The sequence below is a fragment of the Pelophylax lessonae genome (genome assembly GCF_965119305.1).
Source record: "Pelophylax lessonae genome assembly, contig: HAP1_SCAFFOLD_510, whole genome shotgun sequence".
Taxonomy (NCBI): domain Eukaryota; kingdom Metazoa; phylum Chordata; class Amphibia; order Anura; family Ranidae; genus Pelophylax; species Pelophylax lessonae.
The window spans coordinates 67,730-90,444 of NW_028119835.1; the positions used below are offsets into that span (position 1 = coordinate 67,730).

The following is a 22,715-nucleotide window of genomic DNA, read 5'->3' on the forward strand; positions in this document are numbered from 1 at the left end:
GAGCAGTGGTGTAGCTATTTTGTTGGGTCAAAAATATTGAGAATATGGAATTTCAGCCTATTAAATTGGAGCTGAACTAAAAAAAGCTAAGATCCGAGTTGTTATAGAGGACATCTAGAAACGTTTAGAGCTGGTCCACACTAGCGTGACTTGTCAGCCTGACAAGTCGCGCTCCCTCGCGGTCCATTGACCGCTACAGGACCCGTTCTAATAGGAGCGACACAAGTCGCTCCGACTTGGAAAAAGGGTCCTGTACTACTTCGGGGCGACCTTGGAGCGACTTGCATAGACTTCCATTATGTGAAGTCCCTGCAAGTCGCTCCGAAGTCGTGGTGCATGGTAATGCACAAGTCGCCCCCGAAGTAGTAAGGAGTCGTGTCGCCTTAGTGTGAACCGACTCTTATTGTACCTAAGCAGTACCCTGATAAATGTCTCTCTGGTCTTGCATTCCTCCTAAAAAATAGCAGTGCACTTCCTGTGAGTGTGCCTAGGCACTCCTATAGCTGCATATCTGCAGTGTGAGATCTAAGGCACTGCTGCCTCGAACTGCCAGTCTCAGGAGATCTGGGGTGAGGTTTGGTGATCTCAATGAGGAAGAAAAGCCCTGCCTTTGCCAAGGTAGCCACGTCCACACAAAACACAGTGCAGAACAAGGAATACTAAGTCAATAATAGGGAAACATTCCGATGCAGGGAGACCAAAGGAAATACTGGTCATTTGTCCTCTGCTTGCCTTTTTTTTTTGGGCACAGCTTCCAAAGTTCAGTTCCTCTTTAAGTACTATGATAGAAGTTAGATGTGATGTCACTGGTTTTGTCTACAGAGGATAGTCTACAGCAGCCTTTTTCAACCTTTTCAACACAGGAACCCTTGAAATAACTTTTTAGGCTCCGGGAACCCATGCACAAAATGACCATATCTCATGATACATTAGTGTGATGGTCAGTGGGAAGAATGCTCCTTACACTTGTGGTCATTGAGAAGAATTACCCACCTCAAGATACATAAAAAGTCAATGGTGTCATTGGGAACTTATCAGAGAGGCAGATATTGCTCATTGCTCAAGGAGCCCCTAGCAACCTCTGGAGGAACCCTAGGGTTCCATGGAATTCTGGTTGAGAAAGCCTCGTCTATAGACTATACAGAGGTAAGACTGCAAAAACTGATTCAAAATTGTATTTGTTCCGAGACAAAATGGTCCCCACACAAAATTGCTGTCTTTACTGTTGGTAGACCATGTTACACTTTAACCCTGGCTACACTGCAATACACTAAGTAATTAAAGTGGCATGCTGGGATTGACAAACTACTCCTGAAAGAATGAGATTTAATAGCATTTAAAAAAAATCTGGAACACTGTATTACTGTATGGCTTATTTGGACTGTATCACCATGGTAGATGCAAGCGTTAATGTCTAGATTACAGTGTGAGTGACAGCATGGTGAACAATGGTAGTCTTCATCACTAAATCCCCCATTACATGCTAAAACTTTTTTTTTTTCAATTTTTTTATTGCTCATAATTGTTAATAATTTATAATATCAGCATTAAAAAAACAAAAAAAACAACAAAGAATTTAAAATAATAAAAAAAATATTAGCCATAGTGTTTGTATAGGAAAAGTTAGGTTGCTCTGACGTGAAGGTGGTCTACACCTCATATTAAGTAGCCCCATGGCTGTTCCATTGAACTGCACCCGCCCCTTGCCAAGCAAACGGGTTATCCGCTGTCCATCTGTACAAGTCCAAAACAGAATGCAAGAGGAGGGGCAATACAACCCCCAGTCCTTCATCCTTTGTAGGAACACTTTCTTATTCTTGCTTTTTTTTTTTTTGTCCGGTCCAAAGCTTTTAAAATTTACAAGGGTTTCTTTGAAACTAAAATATGGGTTTTGGCACTTTATGGAAATAAAAATGAATCTGTGAAATGAAAAGCAGGAAAAAAAAACATAAAAAGGGATTAACTATGTGCAGAAGTAAAATCACTATTTACAATTGGAACACCAACAGATTCTAAGGTTGTCTTTTCTATGCTGCTGTTTTTGGAACTATTGTAGTATTTGTTTTTTGAAGAGTTTGTCAACCCTCTGTATGCTCCTACAAAATCCTCCGATCATAGATTGGAATGGATTAAAGACAAGTGTCAGGGTGCAGTTCCTTGTACCCGGCTCGGAAGACACTCCCTATTTTTTTTTATTTTTCTCTAGGAAATTCGAGGAGCCGAGCGATCATTTGTGGTGGTGTTCTTCAGTTTGACCCCACGGCGAATTGCGTTGAGCATATCTTCTCCCTGCGGTGCATCTATCAGAGCAGTATCTGCTGTCTCGGGGTCTGGTTGGCCTGTGGGTTCAGGAATGACAGGACCATCCTGTTCATCTTCTTCCTCTTCATTTTCTGACCGACCTGACCTTTGCTCTTCAGCAATAACACCAGGGGTTCCTGGGACAGGGGGGTTTACAGAAGCTTGTCCACTCCATAAGGATGCAGGTATGTCCCCGCCCAGCACGGCTCCTTCTGTGATGGATGGTGAGTCAGGGCTCTGTTCAGGTGACTCTTCACTAGTGTTGCTGGGAAGACCACCTGGAATGTCTGGGACAGTTGGGGTTTTGACCGGGATAACTGGTGTCTTTATTGGAATGGGACCTCCTCCGATGGTTCCGCGTCTCACTGACGGCTTGGTAGACGGTGTCCTCCGGATGGTGGCCACACCAGGAGTGACTATAACAGGCGCAAAGTTGGCTGGCAATCCTGCCGTGGACGCAGGGCGCTTGGATTGAAACATCCTGCGATATGACTGACTGATGTCGCTGTTTCTCGGGATGGTGGAGGACTTGTCGAAATCCGGTTGCTCTTGCTCCTGATCTCCACTCACCGAGAAGTAATCATAATCTGAAACTAGAAACAAAAGGGAGGTATGAGTGTTAAGTGAATTTCCTGTAGAAGACTTTGGGGTTTTATTAATGTGGCCGGGATAAATACTGTATTGCAGAGTTATTTTTCACCATAACATGCAAGTAGGGTTTCCATTTCATTCTTCCACACAGGCATAAAAAAGAAAAGACTGCTATTAACAAAAGAAACTAAGATAGTTCTTCCTTAAAACTGATAAACCATACATATGGACACATTATCTACTTGCCGACCACATAACTTAGTTATATGGTGGCAGAGCGGCTCTCCTGCGCTGGATCACCCTGCACTTTCAGGTAGGGAGCACTTGCTGTGGAAGTGCTGTGATTTAGCACACGGCATGCCAGCCAATAGATGTCTGCTGACACCCACTGATCGGCGAGGAGCCACACAGAACGGAGCTCTGCCTATGTAAACAAGGCAGAGCTCCGTTCTGAAAGGGGAAAAGTTGATTGAGTGATGGAGTCCTGCAAAGCAGGGAAAAAAATCCATCACTTCTCCTAGTAAAAAGCAGCACACATAGTACACAAAGACTGATTAGGCACAAATTAAAGCCTTTAAACATCCTAGATGTTTAACCCCTCCCTGGTGTCATTAGTACAGTGACCATGCATATTTTTAGCACTGATCAATGTGGGAGGCAGGATTCTGGGAGGATGTCCATGGATGCCATCCCAGAACTGGAAGCCCGGAGCTTGGATGGAGGAGGGGGGGTCAGGGGGGCCCTTCATGGTTTCTTGCACCAGCCACCTGAAGGTTCTAGTCACGCCTCTGGTAAGGGGTGTCTGTAGATAAAAAAACAAACTGTGCAGCTCTGACTAAAGTTGAATAAGGCACTTGCAACAGGTGTTGGCTATTTACATACCCTATGAAGCCTGACTGAAATACTCCCAGGTTATTGCTAGGAAATTGCTTAATGAGGCCCAGTCATCACTGCTCTCCTCCACCATCATTAAGCCTTAAAAATTCTACCAATGCAACACTGAATATTCAGATTTTTGCATAAGTCTGGTTATGACTTGCTCTCTTTAACCACTTTACGACCGCTCACTGTGCCTCTACTGCGGCACAGTGGCTCGTTCCCATCCAGCGACGTAGACCTACGTCGCTGGACTCCTCCCCTTGTGGGCGGCGCTCACGCGCCGCCGGAGGCTCGCTCCCGCACCGCCGGAGGCTCGCTCCCGCTGTTTTCAGTCACAGCAGGAGTTGGGCCAGCGATCGCCGCTGCTCTTCTCCAATCGTCGGGGAATCGAGTTTGGAGATCCGCCCGCTTGTGTAAACGAAGCGGCGGATCTCCTAAGTGACAGATTGCAGGGTTCAGCATAGCTGAACATGCAATCTGTCCCTGTGTCACTCAGTGACCTCCCCCCACACACGTTAGTAAGCACCAAGTATACATTAACCCCTCCCTCTCCAATAAAATTAACCCCTTCCCTGCCAGTGTCATTTTTACAGTAACAGTGCATATTTATAGCACTAATTACTGTAGTAATGTCACTGGTACCCCCAAAAGTGTCAAAAATGTCAGTCAAGGGTCCGATCTGTCCGCCGCAATGTCGCAGTCCCGCAAAAAAAAAAAATCGCAGATCGCCGCCATTACTCATTAAAAAAAAAAACACCAAAAATGACAAATCTTTCCCTTAGTTAGTAAACGCAATAACTTTTGCGCAAACCAATCAAAATACGCTTATTGTGATTTTTTTTTTTACCAAACATATGTAGCAGAAAACAAATTGGCCAAAAATTTTTTAAAAATTTAGATTTTTCCTTTTTCTTGGGGGGAATTTCATATATGTGAAAAATATTGTTATGTTTTCAAAATTTACGCCCTTTTTTGTTTATAGCGCAAAAAGTAAAAATCGCACAGTTGATCAAATACCACCAAAAGAAAACTCTGTTTGTGGAAAAAAAAGGACGTAAATTTCTTTTGGGTACGGCGTCGCACGACCGCGCAATTGTCAGTTAAAGTTGTACAGTGCCGAATCGCAAAAAGTGACCTGGACGTAAGACAGCAAAATCCTCCGGTGGTAAAGTGGTTAATATAACAACTCACAGTACCTTTGATGCTAATTCGAGGCTGTGTGTAACAGTTTTTATCTGTGATGTTTTAGAATAAGGCCTATTGTGTTCCTCACCTTGTGATGGGATGGTGTCCTCTGAACAGCATGGGGTGGTGGTTTGTGTGCTGTATCCACTGGAGCACTGCAGGGAATCTCGACTGCTCCTCTGTGTATCAAGCTGCAGTCCTCTGCTCAGGGCTAAAGCCAGATCGTCACAGTTTTCTGCTTCTTCCCCTTGCTGGTGGGGGGGACACAAAAAAAAGAATAAATGAAAAATTCCTAAGAAAGCAAATGTTGTGATCGAGTCTATTGTGGTAAACAGATATGGACAACCCGCAGACCTCCAACTCTTAAAGTCCTGGAATGTCTGCTCAATCATGCTTCAACTCAACCTCTGGAGACCCTGAGCAATGCTGACACATCAAACTCTTTGCTAGAGGCCCGCAGGTTGTCTCCAGACCAGAGGTGCCAGATCTGTAGATTATGATCCAATCAGATATATTATTTGTTCTGCTAAAACAAAACTCCTTGGAGTCCTTGCAGGGCAATTGGAAATTTGGAACTACTGAAAGAATAATGTCTGTGCCTCCATGCATTTGCAACTGAACCCAGAGCTGCATTTGCAATTGGGGGATCCACAGTCAAGCCAAAATGACAGATCTATCCCATTTATGGTCAGAGCCATATGATGGAGGGTGGTTGTCCCAAAGTATTTTGCTAGTTTGCAAAACTGCAGTTTGGGGTCATAACTGGGATAGGCCCATCTTTTGCTCATTTACTGTGCCAAAATTGTAGGGTTATCAGCCTACAATTTTGGCAATTGTTGCCTTGCTGTAAAAAAAAAAAAAATGGCGGGGCACCTCTGCTCTAGACAAACCAAATATCCATTCTGGCAAACTCAAAGTTAACAGTTAAAAAGCATAAAGAGAAGATAACGAGATGTTAAAAGAGCCCTGTCATGGTCATTTCTATGGTTAGGCGTACTATAGTGCAGAAAGAGTTTCTAATTAAGCTGTAAAATAAAGCATGGTTTCCTGAAGATTGGTGTTAGCAGCTAGAGAAAGAAGAGAATCTGAGAACAAAGGGTTAGAGACATGCTTTTTGGTCAAATTAAACTTTACCCTTGATGCCATGGGCATTCTTGCACTGCGGGGTGAATGAGCCTCATTAATTAGTCCGGGATGCATGAACTGGGCTCCTGAAGAAAGGTCGACTTCACGTTTGCGTCTCTGAAGAGTGTTCATCACAGGCTGGTCGTATGGACCTGGCTTAGCCCAGTCCTGAATGAAAGGTTAGAGGCTGTATATGGATGTCACCAACATGACTCTTTTTAAGGAAAGATTACTGTCCCCCAAAGCAAGTACACAGAGAAATGAGAACAATGACATATCAGGGCTGGATTTTTCATTATGTCAGGCTCTTATTTAGCCAGCAGAGATAAATCCTCTGCTTTAATGCATGGCACTTGACTTAGTGAGATAACAAATAATACTGCTTCCAGCTAACAAAATCTGTTCTTTCTCCTTCCTGAAAAAAAAAATCTTTACCTGGCATTGGTAGACCACATGCAGCTGGGCTCTTAACTGCTAGCAGACAATTTCTACAAGTCTATAAAAAGGCCCTTATAAAACTCGCTTACTTGCTGGTAACTGGATGTAAAGGTGTATAAGTGCGCTAGAAGTAAAATAGTGAAGATTTCCACTCTAGACATATTTGTTCTCTACTAGTACCCTAAATCAGCCTTTTTCAACCAGGGAGCCTTGGTAAAAAGCCTAAAATTACCCAAAATTACCCAAAAATTGTACACAAGCCAGCAGGTGCATCAAGCCTGCCTTTTAGTTACACAAAGCCACAGGTTTTTATTGAGCACCATTTCAACCTTCCAGCCACCGGCATCCCAACAACCAGTGATGTCATCAGTGTTGAGAAGGGTGTTGATCGCCTGCACAGTATCCTTGTTTGACCCTCCCCTGCCCCTCTCCATCAACACTGGGGTCACATTAGCTGAGTGCGAGAGAGAAACTGAGGGAGAGGAGAAACACTGGAATACTAGTCGGTACTAGTGTGCAAAAATGTATTTGATTTGAAAGAATACATCACCTCTAACGTTGAGTGTCCTACGTGTGTCGATGCTGCTGCATTATGAAAAGGTTTTTTACATTTTAGAACTGGGTGCCTTGAGACTTGTCCATAATTTTAAAAGGGGCCTTAATTGAAAACAGGTTTAGAAACACTGCCCTAAATAATATACATTTCTTCTTGAATGCTTCCTGAAAATAGCAGTGCACTTCCTGTGCCTAGGCACTCCTGTGCCCTGAACCTCAAAGCTGTAGATCTAAAGTAAAAGGATTCAGATTACAAAGGGAAATTTCTAAAGAGAGAAAATCGAAGGCACTGCACTGCGTCTTCTGACTGCTAGACTTAACAGATTTGGACTTAGATGTGGGCATGTCACTACTGTACTGCTCACAATTCCCCTTGCAGGAGTGGAAGCTGTATCTGGGGGTCTACAGTGCAAGGAGTCTTTTGCTTCTGCTTCATTCATTCTGTGGATCTGTGTTTGTGGATCTGGATTTGCACAGCCCTGCCCCTAAGCCTCCATCCCTCCATAGAGATACAATGTGAGGCAAGGCAGGTCGGTAATAGGGAAAAGCTATACTAGCTCTAGTTTTTTGACCTTTGTGTGCCTCTTTTGGGCACAGCCTCTGTAGTACAGAGCATCTTTAACTTGTAGCATCCCTACACCTAAGAGGCCACTGGCACAATAGACTCGATTGGCTCCATTTAAGTATCTGTATAGTATTGCAGCCAATTCCTCTCCTAGTATTAGAATAGTAAAACTCCCAATGTAGTAAGAAGGATCCAAAACAAAAAGATATGCACAGAGCCCTGGTCTCAACCCCACTGAACGCCTTTGGGGTTAGAATGCCAATTATGAGCTTGGTGTTCTCATCAAATATCAGTAACCTTACAAATGCTCTTTTAGGTAAATGGGAAAATTCCCACAGAAAACTCCCAAAATACTGTAAAAAGCTATCCCATAAGAGCTGATGTGGTTAAAGCTGCAAGTGGGGAAGGGAGGGGAGGTTGGTAATAGTGATCGACCAATATAGTTTTTTTATTGCGGATACCGATATTTTGGTCATCAGTCATCACATATCGTTATCGGCCGATATTGGCCGATATTTTCGTACATTAAAAAATGTTTTATTTTATTTTCTTAAAAGGTACTCTGGTGGAGGGATCTGGGGGTCTAAAAGACCCCAAACCCCTCCTCTGCACTTGAAAGCATTCAAAACGCCAAGTTTGGCTGTTTTTAATGCTGTAATTTTTTTAAATTTGGTGCCAAGTACCCGGAAGTGATGTCATGACATCACTTCCGGGTTTTTACATGGAGACACGATCAGAGCTGAATGCGGCTTTGATAGGGTCTTCGGTGCCGTGCAGGCTGGTTGCCCGGGTCTCCTGGTGGAACGGGAGACCCGGGCGGGCAACGGAAGGCGGCGGGAGGGGGGGGGGGGGACATCCCCTCCCGGTCCTTGTAATGACAGCCGAGCGGCTACTCAGCAACATCGGCTGACATTACAAGACAGCCGACCGTTGGCTATGGACGCCGGTACCGGGGTGATACCTCTAGCTGCAGGCATCACTCCTGTGCAAGCACTTTCCCGAAATATCGGCAATATCGGTAACCTCCGGGGCCGATTCCGATATATCGGGAAAAGTGCATATCGGCCCCTAATATATTGGCTTTGCCGATAAATCGGTTGATCCCTAGTTGGCAACTCCATATTAATGCTCATTGGTTTAGAGTGGGATGTCTAACAAGCTGATATAGATATAATGGTCAGGAGTCTACAAACTTTAAGGCCATAAAGCATAATATCCAGTTATAACCACTGGTTTAAATGCTAGTCCTTGAATTAAATTCACAAGTACAACATCACCAGAATGAAATAATTACACCTAAAACGTAATTACACCTAAAACGTCAAACTAGGAAACTGTATACGTTTTCTGTCCCTACCAGATGGTAGGACTTGAAGGAACACTACTGCCGGAAATATTTTATTTTGATAATTGGAGGCAGTTAAAACTTGTAATGAGTACTGAGAACGTCAACTGCTTTTTTACATTCTTTTATTTGTGTGAATGAAGCCCAAGGTGACCAGCAAATCCTGGAGTCTTGGTAACCAATTGTGTAAATCCAGCCCTGCTATAAGTACAAAGGAAAAGTAATAATTGAAGGGGCCGTCAAAAGTCAGCATGATCTTGAAGACAACATGGACCCATGAAAGGACTACTGTGGAGTTAGAAGTCAGACACATATTGAGCAGTGCTACAGAATGAGAACAACAGAAGTTTAAAGTTGGAAACTTTAGATTTAAAATGATTACTTAGTTGAAGAGTCTCTTCAGTTAAAGGACCTTTGATCATGTAACTGTTTACTTAGAAGTTTGACCAAGATCTAGGCTGTGATGTGTACGTAGTTCATGGTTTGAGTTGAGGGTCATGTGACTGATAAATAAATCTGTCGCACTTTAACCACTTTACCACCGGAGCATTTTGCTGTCTTACGTCTGGGCCACTTTTTGCGATTCGGCGCTGTGCGAATTTAACTGACAATTGCGCGGTCGTGCAACGCCGTACCCAAACGAAATTTACGTCCTTTTTTTCCCACAAACAGAGCTTTCTTTTCGTGGTATTTGATCACCTGTGCGATTTTTACTTTTTGCGCTATATACAAAAAAAGAGCATTTATTTTGAAAAAAATAACAATATTTTTAAATTTTTTTTATATGAAATTCCCCCCAAAAAAGATGTAAAAACCAATTTATTTTGAAATTTTTGGCCAATTTGTTTTCTGCTACCTATGTTTGGTAAAAAAAATCACAATAAGCGTATTTTGATTGGTTTGCGCAAAAGTTATTGCGTTTACTAACTAAGGGAAAGATTTATGTCATTTTTGGTGTTTTTTTTTTAAACGCGTAATGGCGGCGATCTGCGATTTTTTTTGTGGGACTGCAACATTGCGGTGGACAGATTGGACCCTTGACTGACATTTTTGACACTTTTGGGGTACCAGTGACATTACTGCAGTAATCAGTGCTATATATATGCACTGTTACTGTAAAAATGACACTGGCAGGAAGGGGTTAATTTTATTGGAGAGGGAGGGGTTAATGTATGCCCGGTGCTTACTGACGTGTGTGGGGGGAGGTGACTGAGTGACACAAGGACAGATCCAGGGTTCAGTTATGCTGAACCCTGCAATCTGACCCTGCCTGTCACTTAAGAGATCCGCCCGCTTGTGTTTACACAGGCAGGCGGATCTCCACACTAGATCCCCGACGATCAGGGAAGATCGGCGGCGATCGCCGCTGCTCCTCCCCTGGCCCGACTCCCGCTGTGACTGAATACAGCGGGAGCGAGCAAGGGGAGTGTCTGACGACGTAGTACTACGTCGTCAGACGATAACGAGCCACTCTGCCGCAGTAATATTACTGCAGGCAGACGTAAAGTGGTTAAATGACAATTGCGTGGTCATGCAACACTGTACCCAGACTAAATTTTTATCATTTTGTTCACACAAATAGAGCTTTCTCTTGGTGGTATTTAATCACCAATGGGTTTTTTATTTTTTGCTAAATAGAGGAAAAAAAAAAAAATAAATAAAAAAACGACATTGTTTGTTTTTGCTGTTGTAATATTTAGCAAATAAATAATCTTTCTTCATGAATTTAGGCCAAATGTATTCTGCTACATAAGGGCTCTTTCACACGGGCGTTCCGTATGTCCGTTTTTCATCCCATCCGTTTGCGGATGAAAAACGGACATAATGTATCTCTATGTAAATACGGATGTCATCGGATGATCATCCTCCGACATTCGTTTTTTGTCAGTTCAGTTCAGTTTTTTTGAACGGAGGAGAACCCTATTTTTTCTTCCTTTCAAAAAACGGAACTGAAGCAAAAACGGATGTCAGTGGTGTCATCCGCAGACATCCGTATTTACATAGACATGCATTATGTCAGTTTTTCATCCGCAAACGGATGGGATGAAAAACGGACATACGGACCGGATGACACAAGTGTCATCCGTGTCCGTTACAAAAAAAAAAAAAGGACCTGATCGGGCAAAAAAAAAGGAACGCCCGTGTGAAAGAGCCCTTACTTTGGGGAAAATAACCCAAATCAGTGTATATTATTTAGTCTGTAATAAAGTATTATAGAGTCCACAAACTATGATATACAGTGGGTACGGAAAGTATTCAGACCCCCTTAAATTTTTCACTCTTTGTTATATTGCAGCCATTTGCTAAAATCATTTAAGTTCATTCTTCTTCCTCATGAATGTACACATAGCACCCCATACTGACAGAAAAACACAGATTTGTTGACATTGTTGCAGAGTTATTAAAAAAGAAAAACTGAAATATCACATGGTCCTAAGTATTCAGACCCTTTGCTGTGACACTCATATATTTAACTCAGGTGCTTTCCATTTCTTCTGATCATCCTTGAGATGGTTCTACACCTTCATTTGAGTCCAGCTGTGTTTAATTATACTGATTGGACTTGATTAGGAAAGCCACACACCTGTCTATATAAGACCTTCCAGATCACAATGCATGTCAGAGCAAATGAGAATCATGAGGTCAAAGGAACTGCCTGAAGAGCTCAGAGACAGAATTGTGGCAAGGCACAGATCTGGCCAAGGTTGCAAAAAGATTTCTGCTGCACTTAAGGTTCCTAAGAGCACAGTGGCCTCCATAATCCTCAAATGGAAGACGTTTGGGACGACCAGAACCCTTCCTAGAGCTGGCCGTCCGGCCAAAATGAGCTATCGGGGGAGAAGAGCCTTGGTGAGAGAGGTAAAGAAGAACCCAAAGATCACTGTGGCTGAGCTCCAGAGATGCAGTCAGGAGATGGGAGAAAGTTGTAGAAAGTCAACCATCACTGCAGCCCTCCACCAGTCGGGGCTTTATGGCAGAGTGGCTCGACGGAAGCCTCTCCTCAGTGTAAGACACATGAAAGCCTGCATGGAGTTTGCTAAAAAACACCTGAAGGACTCCGAGATGGTGAGAAATAAGATTCTCTGGTCTGATGAGACCAAAATAGAACTTTTTGGCCTTAATTCTAAGCGGTATGTGTGGAGAAAACCAGGCACTGCTCATCGCCTGTCCAATACAGTCCCAACAGTGAAGCATGGTGGTGGCAGCATCATGCTGTGGGGGTGTTTTTCAGCTGCAGGGACAGGACGACTGGTTGCAATCGAGGGAAAGATGAATGCGGCCAAGTACAGGGATATCCTGGACAAAAACCTTCTCCAGAGTGCTCTGGACCTCAGACTGGGCCGAAGGTTTACCTTCCAACAAGACAATGACCCTAAGCACACAGCTAAAATAACAAAGGAGTGGCTTCACAACAACTCCGTGACTGTTCTTGAATGGCCCAGCCAGAGCCCTGACTTAAACCCAATTGAGCATCTCTGGAGAGACCTAAAAATGGCTGTCCACCAACGTTTACCATCCAACCTGACAGAACTGGAGAGGATCTGCAAGGAGGAATGGCAGAGGATCCCCAAATCCAGGTGTGAAAGACTCGTTGCATCTTTCCCAAAAAGACTCCTGGCTGTATTAGATCAAAAGGGGGCTTTTACTAAATACTGAGCAAAGGGTCTGAATACTTAGGACCATGTGATATTTCAGTTTTTCTTTTTTAATAAATCTGCAACAATGTCAACAATTCTGTGTTTTTCTGTCAGTATGGGGTGCTATGTGTACATTCATGAGGAAGAAGAATGAACTTAAATGATTTTAGCAAATGGCTGCAATATAACAAAGAGTGAAAAATTTAAGGGGGTCTGAATACTTTCCGTACCCACTGTATGTCTGAAAATTGATCATTCCTGATGTACTGACAGCCTATCTCATTTCTTGAGGCCCAAAAATGTCAGGACAGTACAAATATCCCCCAAATTACCCCTTTTTGGAATGAAGACAGTCCAAGGTATTTAGTATTTAGTAAAAGGCATGGCAAGTTTTTTGAAGTTTTTATTTTTTGTCATAATATTTTGAAATGTTTATTTTTTTTTTTTTAATATTGTCACCAGTGCAGTACAGCGTCATCATATAAAAACGGGTGTGACAGTGATTAGAGACACTGACTGGTGAAAGTACAAAAAAAACCCAAAACATTTTCCAATTTTTTTTTATTATATTTTTGTTTTTATTATATTTTTGTTTCTATTATATTTTTTTTAAGTTTTTTTTTTTACCAGTGCAATATAATGGTACCATAGTGAAGTGATCAGTCATTTATTTTTACACATTTGGTTATGGCATTGAGTAAAATCGGTTCTTTCAGTTTTTGTTGTGATTAGCTGCAATTGGCCACAATTGATCACATGGCGCAGATGGGCTGTGATTGGCCCAGTCTATACAATCTAATCCCTGTGACCAATCACAGTTAGCAACACTAAGGCTCCATGTACACGGGACGTTGGAAATGGCCGTTTAGGAGCAGTTGGGCGTTTTTTTCAGAAGCCCCTGTACGCAGCTCCATGTTATCTTATCTGTCCATGTACACATGGTCGTTTACAGTCATTTGCAGGCAGTTGCGTTCAGGGACTTTTTTTAGAACGCAATTATTTGCATTCGAACGTGTGTTTCCCGGCGTTTCAAACACACAAACGCGACCGAACGCGTCCGAACGCGATGACCCGCGTTTAGCGTTCACGTTTTTCCATTTTAAAGGGGAATCATTTTTTTGACCTCTATGAACGGTTCTAAATGCAAACGCCAGCAAACGCCCGCTAAACGCGGGTACAAACGCAACCTAACGGACGTTTCAAACGTCCTAAAAATTCCAGCATTCAAAGGGACTTTTAACGTCCCGTGTACATGGAGCCTAAGAATGGCTTGAAAGGAAGTCAACCATTGTTTACAACTGTAATGTGACCTGCTGTGATTGGTTACAGCAGACACATGATACAGTAACAGGAGAAAATCCAGAGGAAAATGATAGGCCAAATACAGAAAACAGTACAATCAAATATAATTATTTTAATTTTATAACTAGGACCTATAGATGTAAAAACAGTTATATGACCAAAAGTTCCCATCAAAATAAAACATAGGGCAGTGACGGCAAACCTTGGCACCATAGATTTTTTAGAACTACATTTCCCATGATGCTCATGCACTCCATTGTAGTTGAGCATCATGGGAGGTGTAGCTCCAAAAAATCTGGGGTGCCAAGGTTCGCCATCACTGACATAGGGTGTCAAAGTCCAATCCAAGGCAAATAACTGCCAACTTACAATAACGGAAGAAACAGATTACAGAACTGAATTTTAGGCAAGAAAATACAATTGGCAGACAGTGAAAGGTATGGGACTCCACAATGCCTACTAACCTCACCATAACTGAATAATTAGTTTACAGCCCATTTATGTTTCCACTTTGTGTGTGTTTACTATATGTGTGCCCCGTGAACGGTCATGTGTTTCTTTTATGCATTTTCCATCCTTTTCTGCACTGTCTGTAAATCCCCCCCAAAACAAGTATCATTAAAACTCTAAACCTTCTGCATTAATCAATGGTTAAATGTAGTATAATACTCTACTAGAGTTTTCAGGTTGAGATACACATATGTATAGTGTACAGTTTGCCTTTTATTGCCTTTAAGTGTTATATATCCCTATGGAGAATGTTCTTGCTGGAATCCACGCATTAGCTTAAAAGCGGCTTGTTATGGGGTCACTCAGCAGGGGGGAGGATCCCAGAGTGCCAGGCAGGGGACCCAATAAGAGGAGGATCTGGGCTGTGCAAAAGTAGCTGCACAGAGCAGGTAAGTAACTGCGGCAGGCTGGCCCTCCTGCACGAACCGCCTTAGGTATATGTCGGTCGCGCGCCTGCAGCTAGGGGGCGAGCAGTGGGGACTCCGATGAAAGGGGCAGGCGGCTCAGATTGCCGCCGGACACCCGCGATTGTTCCCCGCTGAGAGAGAAGAACGGTCAGCTGTTCTTCTCTCTGGAATGATCACAGAGCTCCTGTGATCCTTCTATGTAGGATCACATGTCTCTATGATCATTTCACAAGCCCAACCCCCACACAGTTAGAATCACTCCCCTAGGTACAAATTTAACCCTTTGATCGCCACTGGGTTAACCCTTCCCTGCCAATGGCATTATTACATTAACAGTGCATATTTTTAGCATTGATTACTGTAGTAACGTCACTGGTCCCCCCAAAAGCGTCAAAAATGTAAGTTAGGGGTCCGATCTGTCCACAGCAATGTCGCAGTCCCGTTAAAAATCGCAGATCGCCGCCATTACTAGTAAAAAAAAAAAAAAATTATATACATTTTTCCCATAGTTAGTAGACGCAATAACTTTTGCACAAACCAATCAAAATAAGCTTATAGCGATTTCTTTTACCAAAAATATGTAGCAGAAAACAAATTGGCCTAAAATGTTTTTTTGGGAATGTTATATAGCAGAATGTGAAAAATAGTTTTTTTTTTTTTTTCAGAATTGTCGCTCTATTTTTGTTTATAGCGCAAAAAATAAAAATCGCAGAGGTGATCAATTACCACCAAAAGTAAGCTTTATTTTTGGGAAAAAAAAGGACATCCATTTTATTTGGGTACAGCGTCGCACGACCGTGCAATTTTCCGTTAAAATAACGCAGTGCCGAATGGCAAAAAATGGCCTGGTCATTAAGAGGGCAAATCCTTCCGGTCCAGAAGTGGTTACAAAAAAAAATCAAAAATTGTAGGTTTAATTTTACTTTAAGCATTCTGTGCTCCAGGGGACAAAGTACATGTAGTACTTAGTTCCATGCTCCTACGTGCTTTGTAAGCCTAGCTAGGAGAGTAGACTTCCCAAAGGCCATCCAACACACCCACCCAATTGCCACCACTGGTCTAAGGCAAGTTCTTGGAGTGGAGACAAGCGTCAGTTAACAAGAAGCTTGCTATCTACGTTGTTGAGCATCTCGTCCAACCTGTTAGCTAGGCCTACAAATGAAGGAACAATGGACTATGTGTATTCCATGTACTTTGAACTAGGGATCGACCGATATAGCGGGAGCCGATATGCACTTTCCCCGATATATATCGGAATCGGCCTTTGGATTTACCGATATTGCCGATATTTAGGGAAAGTGCATGTACCAGAGTGATGTCTGTAGCTAGAGGCATCACCCCGGTACCGGCATCCATAGCTGACGGTCGGCTGACTTGTAATGACAACCGATGCGGCTGAGAAGCCGCTTGGCTGTCATTACAAGGAGCGGGAGGGGACGCCCCCCCCCTCTCGCCACCTTCCACAGCTCACCCCGGGTCTCGCGTCTCACCAGGAGAACTTGGGCATCCTTCCTGCACCACCGCCGTCTGACTGGGTCTCCATTTTTTTTTAATTCGGCGTCGAGTACCCGGAAGTGATGTCATGACATGACATCACTTCCAAGTACTGGCGGCGCCGAATTAAAAAAACTTGGCGTTTTGAATGCTTTTAAGTGCAGAGGAGGGGTTTGGGGTCTTTTAGACCCCCAGATCCCTCCACCACAGTACCTTTGGCATTAAAAAAAAAAAAATTTTAATGTCCGAAAATATCAGCCAATATCGGCCGATACCAATATTCTATGACCAAAATATCGGTGTCGGTCGATCATTACTTTGAACCCTGGGGGACAGAACAATGAAAAAATTAAGTGAGAATTCTTCTTGAATTCTGTACCAAAAATTAGCATTACATGGAACTACACTAGAAGATGAATAAAGCTGAGAGAGACAACACAGTGTAAGTAGTACTTTTTTAAATACTTATAATTTTAAAATTCTACAGTTTTCCTTTTATTCTGATCAAAATGATTTTAATGCATAATCATTTTTGGACAATCTAGAGAGATGGTGAGTTCAGTACGGTTGTGTAGTCTTTACAAAAAGATCAAAACTTTACAGAAATTAGGAAACCCCGGACAATGGTTTGATTAGATGACAGGAAAGAGGAGATGGGACATCAAAGCCAAAAGCCGCACCACACAAACACAAACCTTCCAGGAAGGGATCTTGGATGATGGCAACATGCCTGGACCAATGGTGTAATAGTGATAGTCTGGATGAGCGGAATTAGATCGGGTCCAGGGGCGGGACACTGGGAGCGGGAAATGGGTGAAATGGCCTGCCATAGGCATTTCGCCATAGTGATGATACCCATTAGACAGCTGGAGACAGACAACATGGAGGAGGAAAAAAACAAAACCGGGAACAAAATGCAAAATCAATACAATGGTAAAGGTGATTAAAATCAAGCTGAGATTGATCCACCTCTAAACCCAGGGGTAGCAGCCATTTTGTAGACAGCACCACAAAAAAAAAAAAAAATAAAAAAATAGAGGTGTTTCTAGAACACATTCAGTGTTAAATGTTCTACCATAGGTTAGGGTATGAAAGTGGACACCTATCTGTGGACAACACACTCCTTCCTTCCACAACTCTATTCTTGTAATACTGTACATGAGGCCTATTGAGGGATGATCATAACAATCTGCCGACAGTGACATAACTTAGGCCCATTTCTATAAATGCCTGTGAAGGTTCTTCTTTACCCAGGTCATGGTATAGTTAGTCGTAGTTAGTCACATTTAACTGGGCTTGAGGTGGTCAGCAGACTGGCTTAGTGGTTAGTACTTCTGCCTTGAGTCCTTGGTTTGAATTCTAACCAGGACACTACCAGCATGTAGTTTGCATGTCCTCTCCGTGCTTGCATGACATTTCCTCTGGGTACTCAAATTCCCTCCCACACTCCAAAGACATGTTGGAAGGGTATTTTGCTCCTGTCTACAGTATATTGGCCCTATAATGTGTATGCATGAAAGGTAGGGAGCTTAGTTAGATTGTAGTCTTCTTGAGGGGAGAGACTGATGTGAATGTAAAGCACTGTGTAAATTGTGGGCGCTATATGAATACCCAATAAAAAATAAATAAAAAAACGTTCTAATGCAGGGTTACTCAACCAAGGTTCCATGGAACCAGGGCCATCTTTTCCATTGGGCATGCCCGGCGGTTGCCCGGGGACCCCACTTGCCAAGGGGCCCCACACACAGGGTGGCATTTACACTGTCCCCCCCCCCCCTAGGCCAGTCTCCAGATTAGTTTACCTGGTGGTCTAGGTCCCCCCCCCCCCATTGTCCGCCGGTGGCTCTGAGTCTCCCTGCACACTGGTTGCTAGGAAGGCCAGCCGATTGGCATCTAGCAACCAGTGACGTTCTGAGAGGACCCATCATGCACAGCGGAGGAGGATCCTCCTCGTCGTCTCGTCCTCCTCTCTCCGCGCCTAGAAGATGGGCTCCACCCACCTCCTCCCTTCATGTGCTGTGCAGCCGTTATGGAAGGTAAGCAGACTGCTGCAGCTGCTTGATTTCTTTTTTCTCACTCTCTCTCCATCGACTGTGCCATCCTTTTCCTGCTCTATATATCCTCCTCTGTGTGTGCCATTCTCTCTCTCTCTCTCTCGGGGCCCCAGTGCACTGCATTGCCCGGGGGCCTATAAGGCGCTTAAGATGGCACTGCATGGAACCATAGGGTTCCTCCAGAGGTTGCTAGGGGTTCCTTGAGCATTGAGCAATTTCTGCCTCTCAGATAAGTTCCCTCTGACACCAATGAATTTTTAGCTATCTGTAGGGTGGTAATGCTTCCCATTGACCACAAGTGTAAGGAGCATTCTTCCCACTGACCATCACACTAAAAAGTCATTTTTAATAGGGGTTCCCTGAGACCTGAAAGTTATTTCAAGAGCTCCTCCATGCTGAAAATGTTGAGAAAGGCTATTCTAATGTAATTAGAACTGGAGACATGCATTGGATAAGCTCTAATATCTTCAACATTACAGAACAAGTCCAGTTGAACGTAACCAACTACAACCAGATATCTCTTTATCTGAAATGTACTATGGGGCCTAGGCTAAATTTTCACAATTAGCTCACAAAATGGCTGCCTTCACCCAAGGTAATGATGGCTCTGTACAAAATAAAAATAAAAAAATATGATAAATGGACATGAAATAACAGTAGGGTAAATTGATGTGTGATAAAAAAAATACCATTAAACTCAATAACAATTTAAATGTATGGAACCAACAGCATCCACATCCAAAATATCTTCACAACAAATGTATACATAAAGCCCAGCTCATGATAATGGAAAATAAAACTGCTGCAAAACCCCACAATGTATTACCAGAAAATAAACACATTTTTATTATTAGATTAGAAAAATAAAATGTTGGCGCATAAACAGATAGAATTAGATGGCAGATATATAGAAAGTTTAAAGTGGTTGCAAACCCATACATATACCCCGTGAAGTGACTAGCCTCGGGTGATACAAGAGACCTCATTTCCACATTAGGTTAGATTCACACTCTTATGGGTGGTGCGGCTTACGCTTGTGCCGGCACAGCAGCCCGTTGATTTAAATGGGATTTGAATGGGATTCTGTACTTGTGGGAAATGCAGAGAAAGAGTCCCTGGTCCTTTTAAAAAAAAAACACGTCCACATGGAAATGCACCGTATTTTTGCACCCGAAAAGCTCTTCTTGGGGGTGTCACTAGGAATCAATGGAACACTTTTGCATCTGCAAAAGAGAAGTGCATTTTGCCTGCAGGTCGGGAACGAGAGCGGTTTGCACGTGTTCCCTGACCCTTGATATTGTAAACTTAGGCTAAATTGGGATGGACGGTTCTCAGAAAAAAATCTTATGCTTAAAATGGTTGTAAAGGCTCAAGGTTTTTTACCTTCATGCATTCTATGCATGAAGATAAAAAAACCTTCTATAAGCAGCGGCCCCCGTAAAACTTACCTGAGCTCCATCATGATCCAGCGATGTGCACAACAGTCTCGGCTCTCTTTGGACTCTCACCGCTCATTAGCTGAGACAGATTGGCTCCCACTGCTGTCAATCACAGCCAGTGAATCAATGAGCAGAAAGAGGGGGCTGGGCTGAGTCGCGGCTGTGTGTGTGTGAATGGACACGCAGAGCTGCGGCTCAGGAGTGTGCTTGCTTGGGTGCCCCCACAGCAAGCTGCTTGCTCTGGGGGCACTTGGCAGGAGAGAGGTGTCCTCCCCCTCCCTGCTAGCTCCGACTGCTGCTATAATTTCTGAGTGTTCCTTCTACAATCCCGTGCTATATTAAATAAGGCGTCCCAGTGTATTTGGTTTTGTAAAAATAAGCCGATGTATATCTTTTTCATAGCGCCGCTCACGTGACCGGCCGCCTCTCTCCACCTAGCTGATGTCAGTGGGGGTTTCTCGGCCCCTCCCACTGTAGCTGTGAGACTGGGAGAAGAAAGAGGAGGCCGGTCAGGTCAGCGCCAAGCGGTGCTATAAAATAAGGTATAGAACGGCCTATCTTTACAAAAACACATGCACTGGATACATCAGTTAATGTAACACAGGGGATTGTAGAAATGACACTCTGTGGCTTAAAGTGGATGTAAACACCATTCATAAAATCTGGCCTGGGCACATATATCTGTAGTGTTTACTGATCTCCCTCCAAAGCCCTAAGTCCTGTGTTTTTCTGCTGCTCTGTTCCTTCAACATGATAACTTCTGACAAGTTCTCCGACACAGGAGATAAAAGCAGCTGGAAATTTGTGTTGGGGTGGGTGCATAGAGATAGATTAGCAGAGAGCTGGTCTATTCACAGCACAGCTCTGCATGTTTATACCTTCATCTGCCTATGTGGAAGGAGGTGTGCCTTTCCTCCAATCAGGTGTCACACAGTGTATGCCCAGACTCCCCACCCAGTGCTGGAATAGAAAGAGAAAATTCTAAAATGATGTTCACTTTCTAAACAGTGTAGAAAGCTGGAGAGAGCAGATATACATGTAAAATTTATGTAGGGAGATTTCTTTCATCTCTGTGTATCATCTGAGGTTGTTCACTTCACTGGGTATATGGGAGGGTTAGATCCACTTTTGCAAAGCATGCTCTTAATGGCACCTGTGCCAAGTGGCTGACCTCCTGTGTTCAGAATGCAGTGGGGCAACCAGGACATGGAAGCCATTGGAGATCACTGGATAGGGTCTACTTCAGTGATTTTCAGCTTGCAGGGGCATCAGTTAGGTATGGCATATACTGTACATATGGCCAATGTAACTGTATAAAATATCCACACCTGGAAGCCATCTTTAGCAGATTCTTTCATTTTTTTCTCTATCAATCAGTGATCTGCTTATCATGCATGATTCATATTAATATTGTCATTTTCTTTTCATTCCAACAAGTAACAGTTTTGTTTTACTTATACTACTATTGTATCTTCTTTTACTATATTCAATATACTATATTCTACATACTTCTATGTCATTTTTTTTCAGCAAGCTAGTGACCGATCACCTCTTTTTCCTATGTAACACATTATACCTATAAAAACTTCAATAAAGGAAAGGAAACCAAAGTATCCTGAATTCTGCACAGAACCCGCCTGTGTATATTAGTATCTTTTACACAGGGTCATTTATTATTCTGATTTGTTGGTTCTTAGATCAGTTGACCTGTAAAATTACTACAATTTAAATTTTATCTCGATTACAGATTATCGGAGATTGAAACAGTGCAAGAAACAATATGAAAAGGTATTCGTTTGGATGCTACAAAATAATTGTTAGTTCCCAGGTCATCATCAGCTGTACATATTGTAATACAGGAACACTTCAATGGCTGAAAAAAAAAAAACATTCACCTTGTCAGTGGAGGCCCACGCTCCCATGGTGGACCCGGAGCTCACAGATGTGGGAGAACTACACTCGCTGACCGACTGGCAGGTTTCAGATGCTTCAGAGGAGGCAGAGCTGGATGAATTCTGGAAACATGGGAGACGTATGAACGGAATATTGGGAGCAATCAATAAGCAGAGGAAAGAAGAAGCTAAAACATCACTGTTATTAGACTGTATCAAAATCCAAATTGCTTTAATTATTCAAAATATGATCACATAAAACAGCCAACATGTTTCAGAGGCCAAAAACACTTCCCCCTTCATCAGGTATCAGTGAACTTTAACAAGGCCTAGATTGACTCCGTAAAATGAACTACGAGATAGATCTGTAGTTTGCTAATAAAGAGATCAAGAAGGATGCATTCAGATGGGTGATCAGACCCGTCCCTCATATCTGAGCTGCTGTCTGCAGGGGCGAACTAGGAGCCGTCTGCAGGGGCGCCCTTCTGGCTTTTCCTGCTCCGTACTTTGACAGGTAGGGGAGTTGTACTGATGCCACCCCTGGTCGGTTTTTGTGTCTTTTAGCCACTCATAACCTCTAGCACAGAACTGAGGGGGTTTTAGAGCACTTCCTGAGCTCCGTGGAACAAGTCTCATAGGCGGGTGGGCGGGGACAGAAGAGTGGGAGAGAGAACACAGCACTCACAACACTCTAGCTCCTTCCTTCCCAGGCTGACAGGAGAAGTGATACTGCTATCACTACTCCTGTCAGCAGCGGCACCCCCCTCAATGCAGCGCACAGTGCAGATGCCCCCCTGCCCCATCCCCCCCTAGTTTCGGCCCTGCTTGTAACCGGTACACAGCAAATCTTTCAGGATACAAATTGAGAAGCTGGCATTGACAACCTATTTTTGAATCGTAAGGACTTGGGGCCATCATACGAATTCTTACTTAATCTGCTTAACTGGCCATATACTAGTAGAATTTTACTGCAATTTTTTTTTTGTTTTAATACC

The 22,715-nt window shown here is 43.2% G+C and overlaps 1 protein-coding gene across 1 annotated transcript; it reads right to left on the reverse strand.

The window, feature by feature from the left end:
- Positions 1-1,344: 1,344 nt before the first annotated feature.
- LOC309543920 (protein MTSS 1-like) lies at positions 1,345-21,843 on the reverse strand (the record flags this gene model as incomplete). Its single annotated transcript, XM_082276332.1, has 5 exons — positions 1,345-2,894; positions 5,045-5,207; positions 6,091-6,249; positions 17,031-17,201; positions 21,724-21,843. Coding segments are annotated over 5 exons (1,305 nt in total), but the record flags the coding sequence as incomplete, so codon positions are not given.
- Positions 21,844-22,715: the final 872 nt, after the last annotated feature.